Here is a 27,584-nt window from a genome sequence, read left to right as displayed (position 1 = left end):
ATAAAAAACAATACTTTAAATGCCACTGGTAGTTCATTTTTCTTATTAGTATTTAATTTATTCCATATTCTTGTTAAAATATGTCATAATTCAATAAGTTTTATTGAAAATATCCGCAAGTTTGCTTTGACACTACAAAATTATAATTTTCATCAATCAGCAAATAAGACCTAGCAAATAAATGACGGTTATTTAGTCGCATATTTTCAGCTTCGAGAAATCTTCAATTATTTCTACTATTCTGAAATATATGTTTGAATATGTTTTCCAACTTAATAATGTAAAAAAATGGAAATTATAATATGCTTTCACCTTGGGGTAGGTTGAACACTCTGCAATGGGGTAGAGCTGACACCTTCATGGTTGACAACCATAACCTCAAATTCAAAACAAATCAGACGCGTTCAGTGTTTTTGCTCGTTTTGTTTGAAGTTAGAATCAATAGTTATGGTGCGGAACTATAAATCGACTCAAAAACGCCGGAAGTGGACCAATACTGCATTGGAAGCCGCAGTGAAGGCGGTAAAATATGAAGGTACGTCAAAAAAAGGAGCTGCTCGAGCATATGGAATTCCCCGTGCGACTCTGATTCGATACCTTCAGCGGGAGGAAGAAATACAAGCACTGGGAGCTTTCGGGCCTGTTTTCACGCCGGCTGAAGAAAACGAATTGATGCAACATTTAATTGCTGCGGAGTCTACTTGCTACGGAATTACTGCTAAGGATGCGAGGAGCTTGGCGTATCAACTCGCGGAGAAAAACAATAAAAAACATCCGTTCAACAAGTCCACAATGCTAGCAGGTACCGACTGGTTGCAATCTTTTAGAAAACGACATCCGGAGCTTTCATTACGCACACCGGAGGCAACATCGGCTGCCCGAGCTCAAGGATTCAATCGAGTGTCCGTTAATTCCTTTTTCGAGCTGCTGGAGAAACAGTTGGAATCGGGAAAATTTCCTCCGAGTCGTATTTACAATGTCGATGAAACCTCCGTGTTGACAGTAAGTTGAGAAAAGATTATTTAATATTAGTTTTCTTATTGCTAATTACTATTTACAGGTACAAACTAAGAAATCGAAAGTGCTCGCCCTCAAAGGAAGGAGACAAGTAGGTTGTATTACTTCCGCGGATCGAGGGGTTCTGTCGACGGCATGTATGTGCGTTTCGGCAGCGGGACATTTCCTTCCACCCATGCTGATCTTCCCACGATCACGCTTAACGGATCAGTTAAAGAAAGGAGCACCCGCGGAGAGCGTTTTCAGCTGTAATGGATCGGGATGGATGACCATAGCAGATTTCAACATATGGTTTAACCATTTTTTGGCACAGACCCGTCCTAGTCCACAGGCTCCTGTGTTGCTTCTATTGGACGGTCATGCATCCCACGTTAAAAATTTGACACTTATTGAAAAAGCTCGTAATAACAATGTTACCATCCTCTGTTTTCCGCCTCACTGCAGCCACAAGTTGCAGCCTTTAGATGTGGCCTTTATGGGCCCTTTCAAAACTAATGTTTCATTATCTATTGAAAAATATTTGAAACAGAATCCTGGAAAGGTTGTAACGTTGAACGAAATCAGCAGTTTGGTTGGAAATGCTTTTTCACAGACAGCTGTTCCTGCCACTGCTATAAACGGATTCAGAAAAACTGGCATCGTGCCATTCAATAAGTAGGGTTACTGCTCCTGGACTTCATCTCATAGCTCCGATATTGGTCCTACGAAAAACAAAGCAACGAAAAGGTATTTGATTTGTTTATTATTTTTGTGATTTTTTTCAGCTGTGAGCATGTATGTTAGCAGAAAGAAGGAACGAAATTTGTGCCGTATTTCTTTGTTTCGCGATGAGATGAATATATGTACAGTGAGATTGAAAACGGAGCAGTTCCCCTATATATTTAACGAAACCGACTTCGCTCCTTCTATGGTAACGGATGTTCCAATAGAAGATGATGGTGATTCTGATGGACCATTTTTAGGATTCGAAGATGATATGAATGGAACGCCGTCTGTACAAGCACCTGTTGAGTTCACATCAAACATTCAACATGCAACATCACAAGTCCGTCCAGTAGAAGACTTACCTCATCTGTGTCACACAGCTAACAAACAGCCGCCGACTACGGAAGCTTTCAAAGTGTCACCGGAAGCGATTCTTCCATTAGCAAAAACAACTACCAGGAAGGTCACACGTAATAGACGAAAGGGAAAGACCGCCAACATAACAGCAAGTCCATACAGGGATGCGCTGCAAAAATCCTTGGCTTCGAAGGATATTAGTGACCTCCAAAAAGGATATCAGCAGCAAACTAATGTGCGTTCCAAAACAGTTTCCGGAACACCAAAGGGTGCTCGAGGACGCTCAAAAGGCTCAACGATGAAAAAAGCAAAACTTCTTCAAGATTCCCTTTGCGAATTATGTGGTGCAATTTTCAGTACCTCTAATGGAGGCCAAGGGTGGCATAAGTGCCCGGACTGTAACACTTGGTATCATGACTGCATTGAAGCCCATTGCCATATTTGTAAGTGAACACATTTGTTTTTATCCAAAGTTGACTCGATGTGTAATACTGTTATTTTCCTTTGTTATTTTTTTTTTGGTCAATAAAGAGAATTGAATTTACTTTTTATGTATGTTTAGTTCAAAACTAATTCCCTCTAATAGTCACTGATAGTTGGGCACTGGTAGGCACGTATTATTGAATATTCTTGAAGGTGTCCATTCTGCCCCATGGGGGTGTCCATTTTACCCCGGGTATCTCACGACCCCGGGTCTCCAGTAGCCTTGCGAGCAAAGGCGTAGGATTGCCAATCCGGAGATGGCGAGTTCGATTCTCGGTCCGGTCTAGAATGTTTTCGGGTTGGAAACATTCTCGACACCCTGGGCATAGTGTATCCATTGTACTTGCCACACAAGATACATAGTCATGCAATGGCGGGCATAGAAAAGCTTTCAATTAATAACTGAGGAAATGCTAATAGAATACTAAGTTGAAAAGCTAGGCCAAGTTCCAGTTGGAATGTAGAGCCATTGAAGAAGAAGAAGAAGATCTCACGACGTTATCAAAAAAGTTAAATTTTAAGTTGGCTTTTTTAATTGAATGTATGTATATTTTTAACTAGTTTTCATATCTAACTTATATCAAATTAGTTACAAAAGCATGTAGATGGTATTGATCAGAAGTAAGTTATTTACAATAAGTGAAACTTGTCAAAATGCTAAGGGTGTCCATAATGCCCCTAGTCCCCCTAACTAAAATATCTTTTATTCAAACCCTGGTGACTACAAAAAAAGTTAAAGGGTCCTCTGCAAGTGTCATTTTGAGAAATGTCCGGTATTGAGAGATTTCCCCTACAAGTTTAACTGAGCCCACTGACAAACTCCACCACATCCCAGCCTAGCAGGTATGCCCAACCTTTTCAAGTCAATATTCGGTACATATATTTTATACATGTTCAAAATAACCAAAGTAAAATACATTTTTTTTCAGAATGGCATTTAGTTTTACAGAACGGCCAAATCGGGTTTGAAGTAAAACTTAACACGATTCAATGGCACTTGAACAATCTTTTTTTTTGTGGGCTTATTTTCATTTTCTTTTTACGTAACAGGACATCGAATTGTTGGCTCCTTTCCAATACTCGACGCACATTGATTTCGCAATCGTTGATCGAATTTTGAATTACTTTTTACTTTTAGTTGTTCTCACAGATATGTACTTCTTGGAAGAAGATATTTTATCTTACGAAAGATGTGTCTTTCTGAAATTTATATTTGAGAACGTTGCTGCATTGGAGGTCAATTATCTCCAATTGAAACATACTAGTTGTGGGAAATTGTTTCAATAATTTGCATGTTGGATAACAAAAGTTCGACGTGATAATCTCTGATTTGCAGCTTTATGATCAAGTCATTGAGATGTTTGGTGGCATCTACTATAAAGGCCAAGCCGCTCACCCATTCAGGACCATGCAGCTTGGGCATTGGTATTCTGCTTCCATTTTCATCAACATAATTTGGAATTAGTGGTTGTTAAGTTTCCTCGCGTAGGTAATGTTGATTTTCTTAAGAACGAGCGTAGCTACATCAAGAATATTGATCGTTTTTGGACATACCGTTTTGACTCAAATCTCGAACATGACTCATATTCCGAACACTGGCGTTTTAGCCCAAAACTAAAATTTTCATCGGTTTTTCTTACTGAGGATCAAGATTACAAACGATTTCAAGCTTGTATGGAGAAAATTGCACGAATAAAGCCAAAACGACAATTTAAAAGCGAGTGTTCGGAATATGAGTCATGTTTGGAATTCAAGTCAAAACGGATTGGAAATCTACCGCAATTCGCCACATAATAAAAATAAAGCATCGACGAAGAGATATCGAGCAATGCAGTTACGCCCCTATGATTCTAAGCGAATTGCTTTGATTTTCAAGTGTCACAACGCCCATGTTCTTTTCCGTCATTACCGGAGCTCCATCAGTTGTTAGGCCTTCAGTTTTCAAAGAAGAGTTCAAGCTTCTTCATACAGATCTTAACAGCTTTCCTCAGGTCCATACCTGTGGAAGTCGTTTCCTTCATTGAGGTCAAAGCTGCTAATTCCTCTGTAATTTGAAGATGGTCATCAATTGACCTTTTCCGTCAAAATTGTATCTCGTTTTATTGTCTCAGTCGATTCTTTGGCTTATTTAAGGTCAACTTTCCCAAAGAACCCATGTTTGTTGAAGCCTCTAACTATTTTAAAAATCGAAAACAAAAACCGGAAAAGTCCTGCACGTGTGAACCGGTCTGAAAAATAATAACCTACATTATGTAATAAGCTTTCGGGCCGGTTATGAAGTAGTTTTTCATGCACTCCGCGGACCACAAAAAATGGAGCCAAGGGCCGCACCCGGCCCACGGGCCGTACGTTGGGCAGCCCTGTCCTAGACAATCTCCACTACACGCTATGATCTGGGGAGTTGATGTCAAGCCCTTTGACATAGTCTTACTGAAATCCACTAATTCACAATCTTAATAAAACAAAATTAACAGTTACAAATGTTCGAAATGTTTAAAATGTCTTTCCTTTGTTTCGAACAGATTAACAGTTCATACGAATATCCTTTAAAAACATTTAACCTTTAAAAAAAATTGGACTATTATGCGATTAGGCGATGGGTAAATTAGTATGTCAACTAACGCCAACTTATAAAATGGTAACACGAAAAGAATGTACATATCTGTTCAAGATTTGAAGATGACCAGCGGAACCACCTTTTCTTGCATCCAACAGCCAGGACACAGCTGCGGAAAGCACTCGTCGGGACAAGTTTTACACTTGTTCGTGTCAAGACGGAAGACGAACGGACGGAATGAAAAACTACACTTTTTCAATAAATTGAAAGCATTTTCTGTTCAATTTAATATAACGAAGGAGGGACGGGAGGATGTGGCAAATGAACTTGCAGCGGCACTCGCGAAAAGATTTGGGAACACGAACATAAAAAGGCTAAATGAAAATTTCCATTATGAGGGTATCTGAAAAAAAGTATGAAGAGTTTGCGAAGAAAAAAACTTCTTCATTTTTCTGAGGAGAAAAATTAAAGACGAAAACTTGGTTAACTCTGACAGTGAAAGGTTATCGAAGGGGAAATATAGGAAACAAGAAGCGAACGAATAAAAGATCCAATAGAAAAAAAAACCAAAAGATTCTGAATAAACTACATTTTCACAGAAACGAATCCAGAGCGGGGAAAGTTTTCCCCATTAACATGGGCCACAAGCAAATTGAGAGGAAAATATAATAAATCGAAGCTTCTTCGCCTCCGGAAGAGGAAATGTGCTGACGGTGGAGCGCAAGTTCGCCAAGTGCGCAAAGTTTTCCCAGCTGCGCTTTTGCCTTCAATTCAATTGGCGAGAATCGAATTAATTGGATTCGAAGCATATCGAGAAAATGCGCTTGGATATGTTAAGATGAGTTTTCTTCATTTATTTTTTGCACTTATAAGTTATTAGTAAAAGTAATAACATTTATTTATAAAACATTCAACGGCACATTAGATGCATAATGCACATGTTATACTTTAAGGCACGATCCTACTGTTAGGTATTCTAAAATTTTATTACACGATGTTAAATGGTTCATAAAGCAGTAAATTGCTAAATAGCTAAAGATTAGCTCAACTAATATTAGAAGAATTAAGGAATCATACATAATGAATTAATTCCGCAAATGTATTACTTTTAAGTGATTTGGAAGACTACGATGGCCTATTAAATATGTTGAGAACAATCAATACTCAGTTATGGTGTCATTTTTCAATTATGATCGAGCACGAGACGCTTTCTTGCTTTTATCCACCTTGGGCGGTACATTGCCCGACTTTCCGGCGGAAATATATCGATTGTATAAACTGCAATTAAAAAAATACGAAGAAAAAAATTAACAAAAATCTATTGTCAGTCATTTTTCTCTGACTTACATTCTGTAAGCTTCGGTCTTGATGTATTCGAGCACGTGGCTGATGCCGACCATATACTGTTCGGCAATCGCCGTAACCCAGGGGTTTTCTTCCATTTTGAGCACGGACTTTTGCCCCAGCAGATCCAGATTGGCTATCTCCGGCGGCAGCACGGTTAGTCGATTGTTCTGGATGTGCAACTCGCGGATGCGGGTCAGTTCGCCAATTTCACGCGGCAGCTCCAGTAGATCGTTATCCCGGAGTCCAAGCTAGAGTTGTAATAATAAATAAGTAGGACGATATAAAACAAGCAAAGTTGTCACATTAATCGAATTAAATAATTTCATGTATACTCTCATTAGTAATGAGAGTAATCATTAGAATTTACCATTCCAATATTTTCCTTTCGATTGTACAGTTTAAAATTTGTGTTTCAACCCTGTCTCTATAAACACTCAAAAATTCTAATTGGAAACCATTCTAAAAATAGCGATTATGACGTTCTGCTTTATCTATGTTTGAAAACTAAACATTTCTTCTTTAACGACTCTATTCAACATGAACGGCAAATGAATCATAATAAACCTCGTCTACCTAAATAGGGATGTCTAAGTTTTTTGTCTTTCTCGTATTCATTGCAGCGAATGAAGCAAAATGAATCAATATTTTGGAAATCTATTCACGAAGTCGAAGCAAAATTCTTCACACAACCAATGACAGTTCTTTACGGGTTTTTAAAGTAGAGCAACTGAGAGGAAGAGATGCAATGGGGTTTCCCATAATCGTCGCCCAAGGTGGATAAAAGCAAGAAAGCGTCTCGTGCTCGATCATAATTGAAGAGCAGAATTTGCTTCGATTTCGCGAATTAGATTAACCGACAAACTGATATCTTAGTGGTGTACTATAGTATACTGTATTACTGTGTAAATGTATATGGCAGGACTATCGAGATTTCTGTCGTTAGTCCGACTGTCAAATCCATACAAATGAACCAACACAAAATCACAGCAAAAATTTGAAAACTGATAGCATAATGTGTTTAAATAGGTGTTGATACTTTTTAATTCGCAAAATTCCGAATTAGCGAGATCCAGACTAACGAGTCGTCGGATTAGCGAGGTCCGGATAAGTGGGGGGACACTGTATTATAAATTTACAATTATACAGCTTCATTTCAATTAACAATTAGAATATTTGTAATAGTATCTGTATCAGTCGGAACTCGGAAGCATGTGCCCAGCCTAGTATGGGGAGAAAAAAAGACGTCGGATTCTACGGGGTACCCCCCAGGATTTCGCATTTGGGTGAGAAAATCATTCTCCGAAAATTTCAGCCTGATCGGTTATTGCATAAGCTGGCGCAATTGATTTGAAGTTAATTTGGGGATTTCAACCGAAATATATGGGAAAGTACACCTCTGTTACTATTTCGTACAGGAAATTGGATGGAAGAGCCCGATTGAGCCCAGATTTGCAGGAAATGAAGTTAACATGCCACTGAACAATTCCACATAAAATTCTACTATGATTAAATAAACTTTAAGTTAGTTTTTAGCTGATTTATTTGGAGTTGGGTTGAGCACTTTGAAACTCATTAATTGCCATGAAAACATACGCATGCAATCAAAGGTGCCTGCGATACGTGGTTTCGCGCGCACTGAAACATAAATTACTGCACGCGCATAACACATATCGCAGCTACCTTCGATTACATGCGCTTGTTTTCATGGCAATTAATGAGTTTCAAAGTGCACAACCCAACTCCAAATAAATCAGCTAAAAACTAATTTAAAATTTATTTAATCATAGTAGAATTTTACGTGAAATTGTTTATTGGCATGTTAACTTCATTTCCTGCAAATATGGGCTCAATCGGGCTCTTCCATCCAATTTCCTGGACGAAATATATTTCGGTTGAAATCCCCAAATCAAGGATGTTATCGATCATTTAGTAATTTGCGTTCGATCATTCAATAGTTTGTCAAAAACTCATCCCAGAATCTGAATTCCAAAATGTGTTGTATGGTGGACTTCTAGTGCGAAGGTTTTTCTACAACTCTGCCAAATGATTCGCTGTTTGAATTCCACTAGTAATGGAGCTATAGCTAAGTTTCAGTAACTTCGACTAAATGATAAAAAAAAATTCCAATAATTTAGTTGAAGCTACTGCAACTAGCGCTAAAATTCCGTTATTAGTTGAATTCTAACAACAAACTATTGGGCAAAGTTGTAGATAAACCTTCGCACTAGAAGTCCATCATACATCACATTCTGAAATTCAGCTTCTGGAATGAGCTATTGACAAACTACTAAATGATCGAACGCAAATTACTAAATGATCGATAACATCCTTGCCCCAAATTAACTTCAAATCAATTGCGCCAGCTTGTGCAATAACCGATCAGGCTGAACTTTTCGGAGAATGATTTTCTTACTCAAATGCAAAATCCTGAGGGGTGTCCCGTAGAATCCGACGATTTTTTGTATCCTGGGCCAGTCTAATGTGCATTAAGGTGGACCACTCTTATATGAAAAAATCAAAATCATTTTTTCGAGACGTATTTTCCCATTTCTTTAGTCGATTTTTTTTCATATAAACTTCACGCTCGTTGAGCATCCACTTGGACTGACGGATCTGGCTGAAACTGGCTGGGAGCACTTCAGCTTTCCTGCGGCTTAGTCTCTGGTTTGACGTTTGTGGAGGTCAACTGCATCCACCGTTCGAGCATTTTAATCAATGTGGTATACCGTGGACCCCCGATAATATGACCGTTTTTAATCTGAACACTTTTTAATTTGAACCCCGTTCGTTCGTAGAACATCGTTCAAATTAAAAATGTTCAAACGTCATTTAGCACGTGGAATCGAGAAAAGAAAAATGGAACATCGTGAAACAGTGCAGAATCAAAACAAACCAGCAAAAAGAGCAACCAGAAACCAGTTTTTTTATGCAAATAGAGTAACCAGAAATTCGAATTAAAAATGAACCCCGTTAATTTGAATGAGGTACCGGTACCATTCAAATTATCGGGGGTCCACGGTATAAGAAGGCTACACTAAATCAGCACCTTCTTATATGCCACATTGATCAGAAAGCTCGGAGCGATGGGTGCAGCTGACCTCCAGAAATATCAAATCAGAAACTAACCCGCAGACAAGCTGGCGGCCATTACCGCTCGCGGAAAACTGGATACGTCTTGAAAAAATGATTTATCCTAATAGGCATCCTCCCTAGATTACAAAAATGTGCCGAAGATGAAATAGAATATACTTACAATTTGTAGATTTTTCAAATTTTTCACCTCTGGTGGCAAAAATTCAAAATCGTTATCTCCCAAATACAATGCACGTAACGAATCTGAAAGAAGAATTATTATGAACAATCATCGCATCAATCACCAAAATTTAATATGTGCGTCGTTCTCACCCATCATGAAAAAGTTCCCTGGTAAAATCTTCTCATTCAAATTGTTGTACGACAAATCGAGTACCTCTAGTACCGGAAATGCCCCGAATCCTCGCGGTAGCGTGCTCAAACGATTGATAGAGCAGTTCAAAATTCTCAGCTTTGGCATCGACGACAGAGACAGTGGAAGCTCTTCCAGATAGTTATTGGACAAGTTCAGAATTTCCAAATTGATTAGATTCGCGATGCCTGGCGGAACAGCTAAAATTGAATAGAAGAGTGCATAATTATTAATTTAGCATAACAGTCATCCCTGATGTAAACAATTTCGCTATGAATGAATTTCATTCATGCTATCCGATACAAATGTGTTGGTAAATTATCTTAAGCTGGTATGAACACATCATACTACACTGTACTTCACTTGGACTTGGACTAGAACACAGCTGATAAATTCTGATTTCGATACTCACTTTTAAGCTTATTGTGACTCAATGTAATCCGGGTCACGAATACCATATTCACTGAAATAAAATAAAGAATAAAAATCAAAACATGATTCGCCAGCAATAATAAACTTATTTCGGAATGCTCATTGCATCGTTTAGGGCGTATCTCTCATACAATCGCATATCCATCAGATTCATACACATCACACAACTTGCGAGCGAGACCGAACCAGCCGCTTCGGGATGTAAACACGCGAATGAAAAAAGTAGTTTCTTCCAAATTAGGAAATACCAGTTCCGATCTCACCAATATTCACGCTAAGCAGAAATACTCACGCAATCCGGGCAGTTCCTCGAAGGTGGAAATGGCCTTGTCCACCAGGTCAATTTCCCGATTTTGGGTCTCGCGGGCCTCATCCAGCACTTTCTTCGCCTTCGACATTTTTGTGGCTGTCACGGGTAAACAACTGACGGGTTGATTCATTTTGCCGTTTCTGCTGTTATGGGGTTCTTTTTTTCTCTTGCTCTGCTAGCACTCGTTGCTGGTACCTACACCTGCTACCGTTACTCTTGCGGGACAGAGTCACTCTGTGAACAGTTGCTGGTGGCGTGTCGATGGGATGAATGAAAGTGACTTGTGAATGGGATAGAGATGGCTGGCAGCACGGTAAGCTGAACCCTTCGGATGAATTCAGCCTGCTCTTACAGTACAAGCAAACAGCCACGTTAATTTATTGTTAAATATAAATTTACCGAAGTTTCACTGCGTAAATTGAAAATTACAGTTTTTTAACTCTTGGTCTATTTATAATAAAATTAATTAAAAAAATATAAACCTAATTAGTTATAAGGGAGATTCCAATTCCAATAAGAAAACAGATGAGCCTCACAGTTGACAGCAAAAATAAAAAAATATCTCGCCCAACGTGGGGCTCGAACCCACGACCCTGAGATTAAGAGTCTCATGCTCTACCGACTGAGCTAGCCGGGCTGCAGGAGATCTGTTGCTTAGAGATAAACTTAAGGCAGAATGCATGATCAATGTTGATTCTTAAATCTTCTATCTATCTATATAATAAAAATGAAATGGTCTGTGTTCGTATCCGCATAACTCGAAAACGGCTGGATGGATTTTCTCCATTTCTTCAGCAGATATGTTCGTTATCGTTTCCGACGGGTTTATATGATATTTCCTCATGCGAAAATTACGAGTAGGGTTGAATGAAATTGAACTAAAATTAAGATTCGTATGGAATTTTCGTATAGGCAGTTCACAACGCGCATTTTCGCCTACTATGCAGGACAACGTCTGCCGGGTCGACTAGTTTTCAATATTAATTTAAATTTTTCCTAATTTCAATAAAAGGCACTAACTTTTGAATTAAATTCAAAAGATATTAATATAAGTGTTATGATTCATCCTACGTGAACTGCAGTCGAATGAGCAAACGTAGAATGTGGGACCATTTACTAGGTTAACCGCCAACTTTTCACCCTTCTAACGATTATCGCTGTCTTTTGCTCCATCCTTGCCCCGCCCATGTACTTTTTTGCAGTGAAAGTGAAATAGGGGAGGTGTACCAGTTTTGGCAAAATAACAAATTTAAATCTTTCATAAGCATTTCCACAATCCAATCCAAAAATCCACAATCTTTCCAGATTTTCCACAATCCAACAAAATTATACATAAATTAAAAATTTAAAAAAGAAGTTTCCAGAAAAAAATATTGTATAAAATGTTTATTGGGATGTACATTGAATGATCCAGAAGAAGGCCCTTTCGTATGTATAGGTTAAACCTTAAACGACTTCGTCAGTAGATGGGAATAACCAGCGCGGGGGGAAACATTAATTTTCAGTCAAAACGTAAACAAACGAGCATAAATTCCATACAAAAATCCAAGATGGCTGACTTGGGGACATTGGCAAGTCAGATCACCCCCCAATAAAGGCATCCTGATCCAGAATATTTGCCTTCTCTTTCTGTAGAAAGTAAAATATTAATCGTTTCCAATTTTCTCGAACTGTTAGAACATATTTGTCGAAAACGAACGCATGATCATTGCTGATTTATTACAATGCTTTAACCCTAATAGGACGACTTCTTACACGGATCTTATGTAGGGGTAACTGGGGTAATATGCACTCCGAGGTAAAACGACGAGATCCGAGCTACATGCACTGTAGTAAATACTCTGGAACAACTGCCGAAAATATACTCAAAAATGCCAAAGGGTCGTTTTACCCCGAGGGTACATATTACCCCAGTTTCCCCTACTGTTGGTATACCAGGTGGTGGCGGCGACACCTCACTAGATGCGGCTGTATGCACTAGCTAGACTAGAGGCCTACTAGAGAAAACACAATCTTGTTGAACTGGATGTACGATGAACCCTCTCATACTGCGGTATCTTGATGACGAGTATCGTTTCTTCGACTTCGAATAACCGTAAGGAAATTACTTGACATTGTCTTCAGGTTAAAATATAAATCTATATACTGAATTTTGTTTGTCTGAACCTTATAGACTCGGAAACTACTGAACAGTTCGGCGTGAAAATACAAAGGCAGAGGCCAATCATATACCTAATAAACTAATTTTAGGCGGAACGAAGTTCGAATCGTCGGGTCTGCTAGTATTAAATAAATAAGATATTTGCCATTTTCCCAAGGCTGAAAAAAATATTATGATTTTCACATTCTTCTTACCAAATAACTCCTCCAAGCCGCAACCTTCAGATTCATGTTCTTCAAATTCTATAAGTTCGTAAACTTCCGAATCCATTTACTCATTTTATTCGCTGGAATTTATGAATATGTAAAACAAGGCTTACCAACGTACGGCCCTTAGCTCCATTTGTGGTGTGAGAAAAATATTTCATAGCCGGCCCGAAAGCTTTTATATCTGGCTCGAGGAGCTCCTTCTTATTATTTATTAATAAATACTGTAGGTTATAACTAGTTAAAAGAATTAAATCTGGGCATGCATGGAGTCGAATAATACAGCATGGGCCAGTTTTGCTGTTAATGAGATTTCTTAAATACGGATAAAACCTTTCACTTGTTAGGGAATGCATATCGGCTGTTGTTGATACAGTCATGATTCGCTGGTTGGGATTTTAATACATGGGCCACTTTTTAGTTGAGCCTCCGCTGGTTGGGACACGACTCAATTGAAAAGCAACTGGATGTCAAAATCTTATGTCACATTATTTTCGAAATATCAATTCTTCAAGGAGTAAGAAAATGAGTTCATAATAGATTGTCCTCAGAAATAATCAAATATTTGTATTTCATTTTCGATTAACAAAGTATGAGTAAACAAGTTCATGTAGTTTAAGATTACATATTGCGCCGTTTCCACTCGTTTTCAATCAACTTGCTGCGTAGAGATTTGAGACGAACAGTCCCAGAAACATCAAATTCAACGTATGTAATAACGATATCAAACGATCGGAACACAGGAGAAAAGTCTGGCTTGATTGAGTCTATATAATTGTATAAGATGATAAATTTTCAGGAGCATTTATATCGGTATCGTTCAACCACCTTCGTCTAGAACAACTGACTCATCGAAACCCAAACCACGTAGCAAACCATTTATTATTTCTTCGTCGGTATACACCTGGCTTGTGCCACATAACAAATTTCCCTTAGTGATCATTCAACCTTCGGTTCACAGCTTCCTCACTAGTTTGAGCCTGTTTGAGCCCCGATGAGCTTATCAGCTGCAGCTACTAACGCCTTAATATCAGCCAAATCATCATTAATCGAAGTTGCTTCTTCATTTGGGACAAGTCATCCATTATGAATTCCTCATCGCAAAATCTGAAAACTCATTCCACGAATTCCTGATTGTAGAATGGTTTATTTCCTCCCATGTAGCGGCCAACCAAACCAAACACATTTCTAGTGAAACTTACAACCGTTAGTCGTCTTCTAGTACATGTTCAAGCATTAATTTTCTTTTGTATCGTGTATTGATGGCGTTTATGACAGACTGGTCCATCGGTAGGCACCCACTACCCAACAAACATTGAAGGTGAGTAAAACGCTTTTATAACCAAACATAGTTTTCTGCGGCTTTGAAGCTTGCTTATTCAGCTAAAATTGTGTGTTGGATAGTTACGTTGGGGGCAGATAGATAACTTGAATCAGACCATCGTCACTGCTCAAGTCCCAACCGTCATTGTGAGCGGAGCAGTTGCCTAAAACAAGAAGAGCCTTCAGCTCAATTCCCTTTTCGCGACAAAATCTTCGGAACAGCACCCGTGCCATCCATGCTTTTTTGGAAGAATAGTACGAAACTGGTAAGTCCTTGTTCGGTCGTTGAGGAAGATCGCGTGGGTTTTCTGATTTCCCAATAAACATCAGCTTAAGTGATAAGAAAATTATTTTGAGCTTTTTAGTGGAATGTCTTATGACAAGATCAGCTTAAGTTTCAATGTGCCGTCGAAATTGAAACATGGCATGAAGGTAAATCTAGTCTTGTTTCATTTTCGACCAAAAGCTGCTCTCTCACCCCACAATACAACGCTTTTAGAAGCAATGAGCTTGACGATTAAGCAGATTCGTCCGCGTTGAAAAGTTGCGATCGATTTATATCCATATCCAATTATCTTTTGCATCAGAGATCTAGAACTTAAAAAGAAGATATGTCGAAAATATGTTCAGTTCAATAAAAAATGAACCAATTTTGGACATGCTTAGAATACTGTTTTTAAACTTAAAATGTTTTGCTCGAGATATGAAATTACTTCAATTAGGTTTTAATAAGTTAACAACATCATTTTTATGTTTTAAATCTATGTACAAATAAACTTACAGCTTTTGAAAGTTGACTTCAATTTTACCATGTCGTCTTGGTTTTGGTCTAATCCAGCCGGAATGGTTAAATGCGTGACAATATTTTTCATAATTGCTATATTTTATAAGAAACAAATGTAGGAGATACCTTATGGATAGTTTCTTTTTGCAATAAAATTTAAATGCTGCATGTTTTATTTAGTTTTGTGTGATATAAATACAAAATTCAGCTAGTTGGTCCAAAATATGAGCCCGGTCAAAATACAGCCGTTATCCTATTCTTTATACGGACAGAAATTCATCTGGTTTAAAACAACCAACATTTTGGTTAAATTTCAAACAGTAAATTTGGTTGTTTCCAATGTAGAATTTTGTTTAGAACAATAAAAATTTTTGGTCACTTCTACCTAAATAAAAAAAGTGTATTTTAAGATAGATTTTTTTTCTATTAACTTAATATTATAGTTTGTAACAACTTTTAAAATAGTTTGTTTTTGTCATTTATTAGGTTGTTTGTTATTGGTGGTGGTTGATCCCTAGAAGTTATGCCTACCTCCGTTCTGCTCATGATCTTTAGTATCTTGAGTTGTCAGCACTCATTATTATATAATGTGGGGGGATTGCGTGAAATAGAACTTGAAACAAATGAGTGTTTAGAACAGGTATCCACCGGTTGACACTAAACGGATCAACTTAAAATATAAACTTTTGCTTATGCAATCTGATAACTTTTATTTATTTTTCACGCATCAATTTCTTAGGAGCTTTGTTTTAGTGGATATTACATAACGCAAGAGAGGGTTTAAACTCTGCGTTATATTGCATGAATTCCCCGATTCGGTGCGTTACTACTACAGTAATAGCTGTTTCGGGGTAGTTGGGATCGAGTTTGGATAACTAAAGTAAATATGATTTATTAAAGCATGTGCACGTAAATGTTCTAGTGTATTTTTAAAATACCTTCCGAAATACCGAAACATTCCATTCACATGACAGCTGATTCTTTCAGAAACTAATGTGCTGCTTCAAATATGTTCAATTCTCGTCAAAATTGATAAAATTACGTCGAATCCTTTGGATATAACATAAGTGTTTGATATAGACAGACTTTGGTGATGTTTAGGCAAACATCTGGTAGAGACACGGCAAGTATTCCCGTCCATCGTCGTAGGTGCAGAAACCAATGAAAGCTACGTTCATTTGCTGGAACTCCACTATAGCAGGACGTTCCTCCTGAACTTACGATTTGGTACGGATGAGTTTGGGAAAAGGTGTCGCTTATATTGGTTTTCAAGACTATGACGAAAAGACGAAAATACCTGCCTTAACCCTATAGAATAAGACTGAGTGAAAACTAATAATAATAACAATAATAGGAATGACAAAAGTTTATACTTGTTAAGGGGTCAATTATGTGACGAGTAATTTTATATTTATATTACAGAGAAACAGATGATGCGTGGAATTGGGTGATAGTTTTCGAGAAACTGATTTGATTTTATTTTGCTTTAAATGTAACGTATCTTTGGAGCAGTTGTCCAGTGTTTGGAATGTTTCTTTAGTGACTTCAATATCAACAAGAACGTTATTTGGACAATTACTAATATTCCAGGGTCAAATGGTGGAGGCCCTTTTATTATTTTTATTACAGACGACCGGCATTTGAAGAAAATGAACGTCCATATGAACAAAAAGATTATACTGCCACCAAACATAGATGGAGTTACAGATATCGGTTGGAAGAAAGGCGTGGAATCGAACATCTAGGGATCCAAGGACTAACATCCCTCCGTGGTGCACAATTAACATACTAATCATAATTTATTTGTCTCGTTTCAGCAAACGCAACTCTTCTCCACTAATCTTTCCCTTTCCTGTCAACTCTCTTTTCTTTAATGTATCCGACACTTGTGGGACTGGTTAAGCCCAGCGCCTGCTTGTGGTTGGAAACCGGTGTACTATACGGTCTAGCGCATGCTAACGGTGAAGGCTTGGTAGGTCTTCACCTAACTTAAGTGTAGATGGGCGGACAGTGTCTGCCAGGGTGAAGGCTGATAAATTACAATTACAAATTACAATTACAATTATTAGGTTGTTTGTTATTCAGGTTTAGAAATCTAATCAATCTTTTTTTTTAAGTCTTTATTAAGGTGTTTTCAATCAATCTAAAAAATTAGATTAATTCAACAAAAACTTAAAGTTGAGCTTAATGCGGATTGTGTTTGGTGGAATGTCAATCCGAAGTGCGTTGGAAAATTTATTATTTTTTAGTTTGTAAATAAACGGACGGAAAAATAGGTTAATTTTTTTTTCATGCAATGTTTCCTCTTTGGTTACTGATTAATTGCTTAGCAAGCTTTGTAAGTACCTAGTTATATATGACAATTTCATTATGATTAAAGTTATTCGAGCCCAAAATGCAAAAAAAATTTGGAGATGCGGGGCATCGATCCCCGTACCTCTCACATGCTAAGCGAGCGCTCTACCATCTGAGCTACATCCCCATGCGGAGAGCAAGAGATACAAAGCTACTGAAGAAGACAAGCTCTAAACATAAGCTTTCATTATTATTTCATGAAACGTAACGACTGTAACTTAGAGTTCATTGAGTTCACTCAATGAATACTTATCATGTGATGAATGGCATCTACACGGTTGAGAGAAGACTTTGAAATTTATATGAAACAATACGAATTTTCGCCTTTATTTATATGGATCATATGCTGCCGTTATACGCATATTTGTCCCATGTTTGCTGGGATTCCCTATATACATGGGACAATTATGTGTATAACGGAAGTATGGGAATCGTACATTCAGACTCTTGTTGAAATGAAATATGCTTTTATTCCAATTCTACAGGTAAAAATGTTGTTCAGAAAAAAATCTCAATTAAATTTTCAAGATTAATCGCGCTGTTCCGTCGAGACTAAGGATTTCTGTATTTTAGCTGTGCATTTGACATTTTGTATAGAAAAGTTTAATTTCAACAAATTTAGAAAACCATTTTGATCACCGTTGTTTTTGCTTGGGGAGCGTCCACAAATTACGTAACGCTTATAGGGGGACTGGGGTGAGCAGTGTATCAAAATTTTAAGATGTTTCATACAAAAAGTGTGACATAGAGGGGAGGGTACACACTTAATTTTGGTCACCAAGATCTCAACATTTTTTGTTTATTTTCCCGAGATGGGCACCGCCAAAAGATATTTTAGTTACTAGATAAACATTGTCGCTTCGGTTCCCTTTGTTCTGCTGTCCGGAACATGTTGGGTACCAAGCTGTCAAATCGTATGGATTTTCCTTCTTTGACATTTACATCCCCTATCCTCGCCAGCAAAAGATGTTCCGGCCAGCGACGACAGCGACAATCTTTATCTAATAACTAAAATATCTTTTGCACCGCCGAGTTTCAGCAAACAAGATTTTTGCCGAGATCTCAGTAAAAGTGACGTTTCGGTTACTGAGAATCAGTAATAAACGAAATTTTCTGCCGAAGTTCAGTTCTGAAATTTGCTGAGCTACAGCGGTGCCCGATTTTGCCAAGCTTGAAAAAGAAAAAATAGTGTGTAGGTTGAAAATGTTCAATTTTTGCGTTACGTAAATAATGGACCTTCCCCTTTCTCGTACATACCAAAATTGTATCGAAAGGCTATCATACTCCAAAAACGAACTTTCTATAGAAGGCTCGGAGACCCACAGTGTTATATATACCAATCGACTCAGCTAGACGATTTGAGCAAATGTCTGTCTGTCCGTGCGACGTGTTCGGGTTGGGCACGGGTTTGTCAAATGGGAAAAATGTCGGTTTCGGTTTAATAAATAAAAAATGGATCAACCGTCTAAGACGAATTAAGTAGGTACTCTCCATTTAATTCCACCAATTATTTTCGATATCTTTGCAGATACGTATTTCGACCACAACTGTGTGGTCGTCTTCAGGGTCTCGTACTTGACTCGACTCGTTTCAAGTCAAGTACGAGACACTGAAGACGACCACACAGTTGTGGTCGAAATATGTATCTGCAAAGAAATCGAAAATAATTGGTGGAATTAAATGGAGTACTTAATTAGTCTTAGACGGTTGAAGACATTCCACTAAAAGAGCTTAATATATTTTTCCGGAAAAATGGATGTTTTAAAGTTGGATTTTGTTAATTTTAAGAATTGATCGTTGTTAAGCTTACGTCATATTTAATGTTAAAAGCAATCATAAAATATCAAAAATTTAGTTCGGGCCCAGCTCGGGTTCAAAAATTTAAAAATCATGAGTACGGGTCGGGTTCGATAAAATTTATATTGCGAGTTCGGATGTGCAAAATGTGATTAATCTGGTGCACAGTTACCGATTCTCTCAAAATAAGATATATTCAACAGAGAGAGGAGGGGTCTGTAATTTTTACGTTCCTATGAAAGAAAAGTTATTTGCAAAAAAAAATTATTGAAGGAAATCTAACATTGGGAAAGGGCGGTTGAAAAATCCAGAAAAATATCATACATAATAAAAGTACGATCCCTATCTTCTATATGAATAGAAATGATTTTTCCGTTAAACGGTATATGAAGATTTTTCTTACGGATTGAAAAGATAAATTATAATATCTCACGACGATCATTCTGCAGCCATCAAAGTGGTTTCAAACTACAAGAAGCTTATTCATTGCGTCATAAGCAATAAATCGAGATAAAATTATTTTCTATTATCAGTTATCGAATAAGACTGAATAATAATGAAATAAAATGATTCAACACCAAAAGCCAAACAAATTTTGATATTTTTATTTTTTATATTGAACAGGAAGTGAATTAGATATTTTTCTGATATCAAGACTTATAGAAAATAACTAAATAATAACTAATCTAGTTTGTAAATCTTGATATCGCATAATATGTGTTCGATCAAACGAGTAACTAAATTAGATATCAGTATTTTGATATCACTATATGATACATGAATCAAAATAATATCAAATTGAGATTTTTTTTTTTTTTGCTCGATATAGTCATTATCATAATGAAAACTCATTTTGTAAACCGCAGAAAATATGCCCAATATAAAAATAAGTTTTTTTTGTTTTCCATGATATCAAAAATTGTTATCATTTTGTTTATTTGAATACAACATTTAATTCTCAACTTTTTTTGTGATTACTATTAACTCGACCACAGGGTCACCAAATTTTGATATTGCAAATGAAAGTATCAAAATATCAAAATAAGTTTTCAGTTTGTTTTCATTCTCTGCTCGGGTTTACTTGTCATAAGGGGTCGTGCAAAAATGATGTCACAGGTTTTAGGGAGGGGAGGGGGTCCAAGATTTTGTGACAGTACATGTACTAGGTATACAAAAAAGCGTGACAGAGGGGGGGAAGGGGTCTAGAAATCCCAAAAAGTAGTGGACGTCATAATTGAATCGCCCCTAAGACGAGTTTGTACAATCCCGGATTGTACAAACTCGTCCTATGACAAGTGAGAGAATAAAGCGAAGTTGTTCAATAATGAATATGATTAATTATTATTGATCTGTTTTTTTTTTCTGGAATTCTATCTGTCAGAATTCTGAGAGAAACTCAAAGCTCTGAACTATTTTTGTTACTACCAGAAAATTCTTAAATATCCTATCGAAATGTCCTTCGAATACATCTCCCCTCCGCAAGATTTTTCAGACTTTATAAATTTTCTCTGAAGTGGGAGAAAATCCCAAACAAGGTTTCACTCAAAGCTTTTTTTTGTCTTTAGAAGAGATTTTAAACCCCAGGCTGGCTCATCTCTGCTTTTGGGCAAAGCTCCTTCAACAAATTATTTTTTGGAGTTTCTCGAGAAATTCGTTTGGACGTTTGGTTTGTTTTCACTGAAAAACTGCCACTTGAAATCATGGGGTAATCAAACATTTTTGTATCGATTCTTTTGTGAATTACACGATGCTCACCTTGAAGTTCATTCTTCAGAATTCATAATATCAAAGCTCATCCAACAATTATTATTTTTTTCTTGCATTTTTCACAAAATATGCTTTCGATTTTTGGTCTGTGATCTGGGAAGACGATGATAGTTCCCATTTCTGTTGACTGATGTGACTTTAGTAACATGCACATTAAGAAGACAAATATAGCATCAAACTCCACTTACTGAGTCTCTGCTTGGATACATTAGATCTGATAAATCATGAAGAAGCAATTAAGAATTGTTCAACTTTTGGGAACAATTATCACATCGGAAACTATAAAAATGATCCACGATTTGGAGGTACTAAGCCATCCCAAGGATTCGACAATGATGAAAGACATTTGATCATTGTAAGAACCAGATCTGGTTCAATCAACAACGAGATCAGTTTTGGTCATCCAGTCGATAAGCATATTAACTGTGTAAGGATTATCTTGTTATCTACTATCAGCCGAAATGCAAGTGATATAAAAATGACACTAAAGAATATCATGATATGCTTAGGTCGAAATATGTATCTATGAAGTTGCAATCAAATGGAGGAATTAAGTGGGATAGTACAAAGCTCGTCATATGACAAGTAAAGACTTTCCACTAAAAAGCTCTAAAGACAAACTTTTATCGGCAAGATTTCTTTTATTCTAATTCCAAGATAATTGTAACGATTTTGATAATCCTCAATTTTATTCGCTTTATTTATTTATTTTTTTCCTTTGTTCATACTTCCAGCGCCTGACCCCTTTGCTGTCTTCTGCATTTGAATATATGCCTCTATTTACAAACATTTACAAGTGTTTTTTTGCTCTTCATTTCTGTTTCTCCTTGATACAATAAACGGTTCAGAGTACTGTCTTCTCTCATCCCCTTTAGTGGCTCCTCAATTCTTCATTTCTCTCATTCACTATCACACATTGCTGACGATACCACAATCCACTTAATCCCGTTTTTGCATCTTAGTACATCAACTCACTTTTACAGGTTTTAGGAGACTTCTTGTTCACTCAAATAGTTTTGCTGTTCGCTTCTAAATTTATACAATATGTTTGTTTCTAATATGAATGTATATAATAAAAATTAAAAAATAGATCTTCATATATATTGGTTTTTCTGTTTCTCTTCTCCATTTTATCTGCTCGAGTCGAGTTGCCATTTGCTGTCTACACTTGATACTACTGTAAGGGTGTATGCTTATGTGTTCATGTTGCAGCAGTTTTGGGATTTTTTTTCATCATCAACCCATTCCATTAGTTTTTCGTTCCGCATTCCGATTTATTATCTTTTTTCTACATTTCTATACGTTTTGAATGCTTCGTTTCACTAAATGCCGTCCCTTCGTTTGTATCTTCGAGATCCAAACGAAAATCTGCCTAAATAGAAAATTACATTTGAACACTCAGCTAATCCATCAGAAGAAAAAATGAAACAAATGATAAAAATATTTTTAAGAAAAAAAAACATTCGGGACTGGGTATATTTGTTGTAGCTAAATAAACTTTCAAAAAATGTCTTTCATATTGCCTAAACTATGTACCACTTGTAAACGAATACCTAGTCCTTAAACCTAACTAGTTATGTGTGATGCGCTGCGACGCTTCTATATTGGCATCAAGCATTAACAACGCCAGTTGCATTAAATGAAATCAACGAAACAATGTTGGCCACTGTTCCTAACTGAGCTTACAACGTAAAAATCACTGAGTGAAGAAATTACGGGACTTGAGCATTTGGCATTGTTTTGAGAATCCTATTTGGGGGTAACACTCCGATATCGTAACCGGGTTCAGAGGCAGTACTTAAGAGTGTTTCAAAGGGCAGCGAATGGGCGGAAACAAAACTTCCTAGCAATAAATGAATATCTACTCAACCAAATCCGTTGTTAATACTTACGACGTTTATTTGTCCTCACAGTTGCTACACTCAGTTCCTTCAAGATAAATCGCTTCTCCATATTCCACTGTTCTGCTCAGATTTGTTTCATTTTTGTTTAGAAAAATATATATCACATATAGCATTTTTTCGCCTTCCGCCGATCAATCAGCAATACCCGGGTAGATGTGAATAACAAACCAGAACTATAATAAAAAAAAAACAAATTATGCTCTAATCTGTTTTTTTTTTTCATTTTGATGTTTTTCACAAATAACAAATAAATTATGTCTCAATATCAAATTTTCATATGATATCAAGTCTTTTTATTACTATGTTATTATAAATAACAGCAGAATAATAGCGAAACAATATCTTTTGCTATCATAGCAAAATTTGTTTTTCATAAATCAACAATCATCTCAATGATAATTAATTTTGATATTTTTTTTGACAAGATTTTTTACTATCGTTTTGTAATGACAAAATTAGTCATTTCCACAAACTGAAATAACAATAATGATATTTGATTATTGTTATTTCAGTTGCTATATCAAAAACCCAATATCAAGTTTTGCCATTATGATATTTTCATATTATTTAATGGTAAAACTTGATATTCTTTTGTTATTTTCCTCTACCCGAGTATGCAACAAGATCCCAAAAACTAACCGCTTGCTTTTATTTTTTTGAGGATATTGCTCCCGCTACACTGTCCTAAAAATGTGTTTCATGTTCGAGTGTTTCAATTTAACGCACCTAATTAAGTAGTAAAGAGAAAATCGTTGGCAGTCGAAGGGTTCGTTCGACGATAAAAACACACGGAGGGAAACTCGCGACCATGCTTCTCGCAATCCAACGCAAAACCGGTACCAATTTTCCGTACAATATTTGCCTAAACTATGCCGCCTACGTTCAACAGAATACAAAAGTGAAAACTTAATAACCTTTTTTTTTAATGTTCTCTTTCTCAATGATCTTCCAACACTCTTGCTAAGTTTTGCCTTTTTGTATTCTATAATAGTAATTTGTTTCGTTTTTAAACACATCTTTTTATTTGTTTTGTTCACTATTTTTCTGGACCCGGAGGATAGTACATTTTAGTTGTAACTGCCATCTACATTTCTTTTCATCTTTCGATCAACACACGGCGCTAATCTAGTTTTGATACGTTTGCTGTTTCACTCGCTTATCCATCTCTGCTAACTTTGTCTCTATCTTTCTAAAACTCAAATGAACAACAATTCACCATTCGAACCAAATGACCTATAGAATCAACGATTACCAACTCACCAGATTTACTTTAATACAATACCACAAAGATTTTTCTGTTTTAGCAAATTTTGATTACGAACTAACTTCTCTCGCTTTGCATGTATTCATTTTGTAATAATTCACTTAAAAATACTCATTCTTTCATTAAACACTTTCAATCTTCCCTCGCTCGACAATCTAACGTTTTACTGTTGTCTTACTTCTTCCTCATTTTTTTTTTGCTTAGATAATGAGAAAAAAACGTCTATTTGATTTTCGGTTTCCTAATTTTTGTGTACATGTTTTGAGTGTTTTCTTCCGTTTCCCCCACTGCATCAATGAGTTTTTGTTTTTTGGTTCTCCTTAGAAAAATAAAAATATCTTATAAATATTGTTATTGTTGTAGTGGTAGACATTCTCAAAGAACGCACTGCTGTTGCTATCGTCGCTGCTAGGGTTGGTGCTGCTGTAGTTCGGGACGCCTCTGCCGGGGATGGTCGATGCCGGTGCGTCCGGATTGCTGCGGCCGTTGGTGGTGGAACGTCCATCTTGTCAGACCTTATTGTTGGGGTACTGGCGCCGGGGCAGCTCGCCGTACGTGCTCCGATCCGGATAGGCTTCGGCGTACAGCTCGGCATTGTTCATCCTGCTATAATTCTGTATTAGTGGTGCGGTTGCTGCAAATAAGAACAATCCTTAATTTTAGATTATGATTCTATATATGACCCAAAACTTTGTAACACATACTCGTTAGACTTTGTTAAAATCACCAAACAAATAATAAAAACTTAAAGCGGATTTAGTAATTTCTTATTAATTGATTTGTTAGTAATATTGTGCATATACGAAGACAAAACCTTTTTACAATAGTATTTTAACTTTGCTGAACTATATTTATCAAAATTTCAAAATATTTATCAAAATTAAAATATCATTTTATTCAAAATTAATTGCAAGATTCGGTTTGATTGTTTCTATGTAAAGATTTTTTTTCCACCATCTCATACAATGAAAATGACCAGCCATTATAAATAGTCAAACCTCCATGAGTCGATATTGAAGGGACCATCGACTCATGGACAAATCGAGATGAGGAATATGGAATCCTTGGAGAACTGTATGAAGGGACCATCGTAGTAACCCATAAAATATTTTTTGATATGGAATAAATTGCTTCCATGAGTTGCTTGGAACATGGAATTGCAAGTCGCTAGGTTTCGCAGGTTGCGACAGGATGATCTACGATGAATTACATCCCCGCAATTTCGATGTCGTGGCGCTGCAGGAGATTTGCTGGACAGGACAGAAAGTGTGGACAAGCGGGCATCGAGCGGCTAGCTGTGACACCACCAACGAGCTGGGAACCGGCTTCATAGTGCTGGGTAAGATGCGCCAACGCGTGATTGGGTGGCAGCCAATCAACGCAAGGATGTGCAAGCTGAGGATTAAAGGCCGTTTCTTCAACTATAGCATCTTCAACGTGCACTGCCCACACGAAGGGAGACCCGACGACGAGTCGGTAGTCCGACGGTAGTCCGAAGCACCTTCTTTCCCCGCAAAAATATCCACAAGGCCACATGGAGATCACCTAACCAAGAAACGGAAAACCAAATCGACCACGTTCTAATCGACGGTAAATTCTTCTCCGACATCACGAACGTACGCACTTACCGCAGTGCGAATATTGAATCCGACCACTACCTCGGTGCAGTATGCCTGCGCTCAAAACTCTCGACGGTGTACAACACGCGTCGAAGTCGGACGCCGCGGCTTAACATTGGGCGGCTACAAAACGGTAGACTAGCCCAAGAATACGCGCAGCAGCTGGAAGTGGCACTTCCAACGGAAGAGCAGCTAGGCGCAGCGTCTCTTGAAGATGGCTGGAGAGATATTCGATCCGCCATTGGTGGCACCGCAACCGCTGCACTAGGCACGGTGCTCCCGGATCAGAGAAACGACTGGTATGACGGCGAATGTGAGCAGTTAGTGGAAGAGAAGAATGCAGCATGGGCGAGATTGCTGCAACACCGCACGAGGGCGAACGAGGCACGATATAAACAGGCGCGGAACAGACAAAACTCGATTTTCCGGAGGAAAAAGCGCCAGCAGGAAGATCGAGACCGTGAAGAAACGGAGCAACTGTACCGCGCTAATAACACACGAAAGTTCTATGAGAAGTTAAACCGTTCACGTAAGGGCCACGTGCCACAGCCTGATATGTGTAAGGACATAAACGGGAACCTTCTTACGAACGAGCGTGAGGTGATCCAAAGGTGGCGGCAGCACTACGAAGAACACCTGAATGGCGATGTGGCAGACGAAGATGGCGGTATGGTGATGGACCTGGGAGAACGCGCGCAGGACATAATTCTACCGGCTCCGGATCTCCAGGAAATCCAGGAGGAGATTGGCCGGCTGAAGAACAACAAAGCCCCTGGGGTTGACCAACTACCAGGAGAGCTATTTAAACACGGTGGTGAGGCACTGGCTAGAGCGCTGCACTGGGTCATTACCAAGATTTGGGAGGAGGAAGTTTTGCCGCAGGAGTGGATGGAAGGTGTCGTGTGTCCCATCTACAAAAAGGGCGATAAGCTGGATTGTAGCAACTACCGCGCAATCACATTGCTGAACGCCGCCTACAAGGTACTCTCCCAAATTTTATGCCGTCGACTAGCACCAACTGCAAGGGAGTTCGTGGGGCAGTACCAGGCGGGTTTTATGGGCGAACGCTCCACCACGGACCAGGTGTTCGCCATTCGCCAAGTACTGCAGAAATGCCGCGAATACAACGTGCCCACACATCATCTATTCATCGACTTCAAAGCCGCATATGATACAATCGATCGAGACCAGCTATGGCAGCTAATGCACGAAAACGGATTTCCGGATAAACTGATACGGTTGATCAAGGCGACGATGGATCGGGTGATGTGCGTAGTTCGAGTTTCAGGGGCATTCTCGAGTCCCTTCGAAGCCCGCAGAGGGTTACGGCAAGGTGATGGTTACGGTTACGGCATAGACCGAGCCGAATGGAGAAGACTCTTATATACCGCACAGGCCACTTCGGCTTTAGTCTGAATAAATAATAATATGCTTCCATGAGTCGGTATCGAGTCATAGAACATTGACTCATGGAGGTACTCATTTGTCAATAAATATAATAATTTTGATTCTAGGTTGAATAGAATCGAAAAACATTCGAAAACGATTGAAAATTTAAAAAAATCGGTATATTTTATCTTATAACCGCTGTATCTCAGAAACGGTTGCACTTAGAAAAAAAATTAATGTACACCTTTTCTATTGGAAATTTCACGTACTTTCATAAAACGTAAGAAAAATATTTTGATCATTTTTCAAAAACCAACTTAGTCCGATACAAATATTTAAAAACAATTATGTCTCCCTCCCCT

General features: G+C 37.8%; 3 protein-coding genes and 1 non-coding gene across 11 annotated transcripts in view; 1 reads left to right on the top strand and 3 right to left on the bottom strand.

Annotated features, from left to right (window-relative positions):
• The first annotated feature begins 354 nt into the window (after positions 1-354).
• On the top strand, positions 355-1,675 carry LOC134210347 (uncharacterized). The gene is made up of 2 exons (XM_062686394.1): positions 355-1,002; positions 1,061-1,675. The coding sequence occupies exons 1-2, from the start codon at positions 448-450 to the stop codon at positions 1,673-1,675; spliced, it is 1,170 nt and encodes a 389-aa protein (XP_062542378.1). The 5' UTR covers positions 355-447.
• Positions 1,676-5,948: 4,273 nt separating this feature from the next.
• Positions 5,949-10,894, bottom strand: LOC134217898 (ras suppressor protein 1). The gene is made up of 6 exons (XM_062696733.1): positions 10,636-10,894; positions 10,324-10,374; positions 9,872-10,111; positions 9,720-9,802; positions 6,467-6,714; positions 5,949-6,397 (listed from the first exon to the last, which is right to left on the bottom strand). The coding sequence occupies exons 1-6, from the start codon at positions 10,781-10,783 to the stop codon at positions 6,307-6,309; spliced, it is 861 nt and encodes a 286-aa protein (XP_062552717.1). The 5' UTR covers positions 10,784-10,894; the 3' UTR covers positions 5,949-6,306.
• A 323-nt stretch (positions 10,895-11,217) lies between these two features.
• Positions 11,218-11,290, bottom strand: Trnak-cuu (transfer RNA lysine (anticodon CUU)). Its single transcript has one exon. It is a non-coding gene; the product is annotated as a tRNA-Lys (tRNA).
• Positions 11,291-21,716: 10,426 nt separating this feature from the next.
• The window catches only part of LOC134213552 (disintegrin and metalloproteinase domain-containing protein 10), a 260,648-nt gene continuing 254,780 nt past the window's right edge, over positions 21,717-27,584 (bottom strand). For 6 of the 8 annotated variants that reach the window (XM_062692694.1, XM_062692700.1, XM_062692695.1 and 3 more), the window contains one exon: positions 21,717-24,848. In XM_062692694.1, coding sequence (XP_062548678.1) covers positions 24,724-24,848 — 125 coding nt within the window. In that variant the 3' untranslated portion in view covers positions 21,717-24,723. The remainder of the gene's footprint in view (positions 24,849-27,584) is intronic. The other 2 variants (XR_009979479.1, XR_009979480.1) reach the window with 1 other exon arrangement.

The sequence above is a fragment of the Armigeres subalbatus genome, chromosome 2, assembly GCF_024139115.2.
Source record: "Armigeres subalbatus isolate Guangzhou_Male chromosome 2, GZ_Asu_2, whole genome shotgun sequence".
Lineage (NCBI taxonomy): Eukaryota > Metazoa > Arthropoda > Insecta > Diptera > Culicidae > Armigeres > Armigeres subalbatus.
The sequence above is the reverse complement of the archived record's forward strand: the minus strand, read 5'-3'. Positions and strand labels throughout refer to the sequence as shown.